This window comes from Cucurbita moschata, unplaced genomic scaffold, assembly GCF_002738365.1.
Source record: "Cucurbita moschata cultivar Rifu unplaced genomic scaffold, Cmos_1.0 Cmo_Scf00017, whole genome shotgun sequence".
NCBI classification, from domain to species: domain Eukaryota; kingdom Viridiplantae; phylum Streptophyta; class Magnoliopsida; order Cucurbitales; family Cucurbitaceae; genus Cucurbita; species Cucurbita moschata.
Window position 1 is genome coordinate 1,026,285 of NW_019268533.1, and position 3,952 is coordinate 1,030,236.

At 33.9% G+C, this 3,952-nt stretch overlaps 2 protein-coding genes across 2 annotated transcripts in view; both read left to right on the forward strand.

The window, feature by feature from the left end:
- The first annotated feature begins 1,384 nt into the window (after positions 1–1,384).
- Positions 1,385–2,266, forward strand: LOC111454902. Its single transcript, XM_023096369.1, has one exon. The coding sequence runs from the start codon at positions 1,523–1,525 to the stop codon at positions 2,264–2,266; it is 744 nt and encodes a 247-aa protein (XP_022952137.1). The 5' UTR covers positions 1,385–1,522.
- Positions 2,267–3,235: 969 nt separating this feature from the next.
- LOC111454903 (protein translation factor SUI1 homolog) overlaps positions 3,236–3,952 on the forward strand; it is a 2,415-nt gene continuing 1,698 nt past the window's right edge. Inside the window, exon 1 of the mRNA XM_023096370.1 lies at positions 3,236–3,364. The gene's annotated coding sequence lies outside the window, so the exon portion shown is untranslated. The remainder of the gene's footprint in view (positions 3,365–3,952) is intronic.

Sequence of the window (3,952 nt, forward strand, 5' to 3'; positions counted from 1 at the left end):
TTTTTTTTTTTTTTTTTTTTTTGGCCCTTCCTGTAATACGTGTCAATTGGAGAATTAGTTTATATATTTACACGTATGTATATATTCACTAACTTTAATTTGATATTTCATAGTTAATTTTTTTTATTGAAATGGGTCAATAAAAATTAATCAAACATGATGAAATGAAATCGCCCAATTCATATCAATCATTTTCAACAGCACAGTGCATGTGAATCTGACCCTCAGCCCCATTGTTGACCCCGATCCAGCCCATCTTTTCCATGGCTAACCGAAGGTGGGCGAAGAAATTCTAGATGGAGCTGTTGAGCTAGTCGGTGTTGGATGATAAAAGTCTCATGTCGGCTAATTTAAGAAATGATCCTAGGTTTATAAACAAAAAATACTCTCTCCATTAGCATGAGGCCTCTTGAAAAGCCCAAAGTAAATACATGAGAGTTTATGTTCAAAGTAGACAATATCATGATGAAGGCCATGCATGGTGACTTTTAAAAGAATTAACTTGGAGCATAGTCAAGTGGTACTTAACATGAACAAAATCAAGTTTAGTTCTCGCTCGAAGCAAAATGAAGTCTTTAAGATCAAGACCCTGGTTGGCGAACAGTCGTCGGAGAGTTGATAAGTTGAGACGGCGGATAAATATTCATCGAAGCTTTCAAGAATTTTGAGATTAAACGGTCTTTTCTTCCCGTGAGAACCCTCCATATTGGACCACCCAACGTCACCATACTTACCCATTTCCATGTATAATCTATCTAAAAAATATAAAATATCTCCTTCGAATAGATAATAAAAACTCAACCTTATAACAAAGTATCTCTACATCATCTTGTTCGATGATGAAAGTCCCACATCGGCTAAATGATCATGAACTTATAATCAAATAATATTCTCTTCATTAGAATGAGGTATTTTGAGGAAACCCAAAACAAAGTTATGAGCTCAAAGTGGATAATATTATATAATCGTGGAGAGTTGTGTTCATCTAACACATCTAATCGTACTATTGTGAAGAGTCGTGTTCATCTAACACATCTAATCGTACCATTGTGGAGAGTTGTGTTCATCTAACACATCTTTGTTCATCTAACCCATCTAATTCATTTGCCTTCATAAAATATTGTTTTAATTATTTTTACTTCTAAAATGATAAATATTTAAAATTAAGAATAACCTAAAAAATGTTAATTTAAATTTAAATTTAAAATTAATTTCCATATAAAATTTTACTGATTTTAGAAACAAATATATATATATATAATCAATTAACGTTATCAACTGGCATTTATTTATTTATTTTTCATATGGAGGATGAAAAGAAACCAAAGATTATTGGAAGAAATTATCAGTATTTGTATTTTATTTAGAAGCGTTTCTCGTTTTTGCTCCCATCATCACAAGAATCGATCTGCTGTCAGTTGGAATCGATCACGCTCTTCAAAAGAATGGAGCACCGTTTCTGCATGAATTCGAACAATAAATCTTCACTTTCCACAAGGAATTCACCAAAATTTATACAACAATGGAGATTTTCGTAGTCACACTGGGACATGAATTCGCCATAGAAATAAGCAATCAAGAACGAGTTCTTGAAATCAAGAGAAAAATCGAACAGTTCATCGGCATCCCCATCCAATCCCAGACTCTCTCTGTTTACGGTTGCGAATTAGTCGACGGACTCGACATGGAGGATTATCAATTCATCTCAGAAGGTTCGCGAATCGATCTCTCAATCGACCAGATCATCGCACCGCCAAACAACTTTCCCATCTCCGTCGAATTCTCCGGCCGACAAATAAACATCGACATCGACAAAACAGAGACGGTTCACAGTTTAAAGCAGAAAATCCAGATAATCTACGGCACACCGATTCAATCAATGTCTTTATTTCACTCCGGCGTGGAATTAGGTGAAGATTACCGGAATCTGAGCGAATTCGGAATCAGTGAATCTTCGGAAGTCACCGTGTTTCTTAAAACAACGAGTCGTTTGAGCGATTGTCCATGGAGGAAGGTAAGTTTCGTGGTGAAGACGTCGTCGAGCTTGCTTAATGCAGCGTGTATTCCGATGGAAATGAAGGATTCGAGCACCGTCGGCGACGTCAGAGAATTGCTTTTGGCCGGAAAAATTCTTCCCGACGACGATTATCTGTTTATCCACAAACAGAGGATTATGAGAGATAAGTGTAGTTTAAGATGGCATGGAGTTCAAAACGGCGATTTTCTCTACGTTTTTAAAGGCACCGTTAGCTGTGGTGAATTCTGATCGCTATTGATAAGAAAAAATCGCCGTATTACATGAGATCGCAAAATTAAAATAATAAAATAATAAAAATTCTATATTTATATTTTGTGTGAAAAAAGAAAATTAGTTGATTAGTGATTTTATTCTTTATTCCATAAATAGAAAATATTAAATTAATGATTTTATCCATAACAAGAAATACTCCAATATTATTTATTTATTTATTAAAATATCGATAATTTATTTAAAAGGAATTGAACTTGTGAGTTTTCCCATTTATATATTTAACTTAAATAGTTAAAAAAAAAATTTTGAATTTGAAAATGAAGCAATTAATTGTTGAATGGAAGAGATTTTTAAAAATTTTAAAATAAAATGAAATGAAACAATATGGTCGTCGGGGATGAAGATGAGACGATGATAAGGGAGGTTCTGCTGAGCAGTGATCTGGGTTCTAAGATCAAGAATGTTGGCATGGTCTTCATCGTGAAATTGAGCTCTTGAGATAGACTTTCTACCAATATTGAATGATAAATTTAAATTAAAACAATATAAATTATTTTTATTTGAAATAATGATAAATTAAATTTTAAAATACATGATTATGATATTTAAAGTGGGGCCATATGATATATTAATTATTTATTTTATGGATAATTAAATCGATTATTAATTACAATTATTTGCATTAAACAAATTGGAAATTCCCGCGAAATTCAGGAAAATTGGTGAACATTTTTGGCGTTGACCAAGTGGTCAATTAGGATTAGTTGGGACCCGTTAAAAAGGCGTTAAAGTGTGAGCGATCGTAGAGAATTACCGCTCTCGCTATATCCTATCCGATGCCAGTGTAATTTACGGGCAGTGAAGGTCTTAAACCAGATAAAAAAAGAAAGCAAGCGACGTCGTTTTAGCAACAACCATGGACCGTCGGATAAACTACGAAATTTTATCTCCACCGTAAAAAAATAAATAGGAGAAAAACCAAAACCGACTGTAATCGATATAATAGAGCTTTGTGTGGCTTGCATAATTTCTCTCTCGCATTAAAACTTCATTGACCTTGAAACCTTGGTGTTTCAGGTCTCTTCGTCTTTGGATTCACAGCTTTTTCTCCCGGTAAATTTTTGTTCATCTCTGTTTCTTTCATGTTAATCGATGCATAATTTTCTTTTCCGTTTCTTTCTTTATTTATTTCTTCTCGAGCATTTTCGATTTATCTATCTGGGTTAGGGTTTCTTTTTCTGCGTGTATTTTCTTTTTTTTTTTTGTGCCCGGATCGAAGCGCTAGATCTGTTAGTGTTTTGGGATGTAAAAGTTTCGTTGTTTGATTGTTATTCTCTCTGATCAAGCGTGTTTCAGTCTTTTAATTAACTGATCCCAATATTTGAATCCCGAGTCTACTCTCTCTCCCCGTTGCGGCTGCTTTGATATTGTGTCTCTATTTTTTGTTTGGGGGGTGGGGGTCTGTGTTCTTGGAAAGATATTGACATGATAACTGCTATCTAATTTAAAGAAACAAAAGATATATGATTTATGTTCCAAAGACAGAGTTGGTTCTTTCGTTCGTGGAGAAAAAGCAGATAGATACTATCCTTTCATAATTGTTTGATCCCGTTGAAGAATATTTGGTTGTCTAATTGTTCGGCCATGGGTTTGGAGAAACAGAATGTGTAATTGTAAAAAAAAAAAAAAAAAAAAAAACCC

What these genes read in the sequence shown, in the direction of transcription:
- LOC111454902 (XM_023096369.1), top strand. Translation starts at nt 1,523, where the DNA reads ATGGAGATTTTCGTAGTCACACTGGGACATGAATTCGCCATAGAAATA.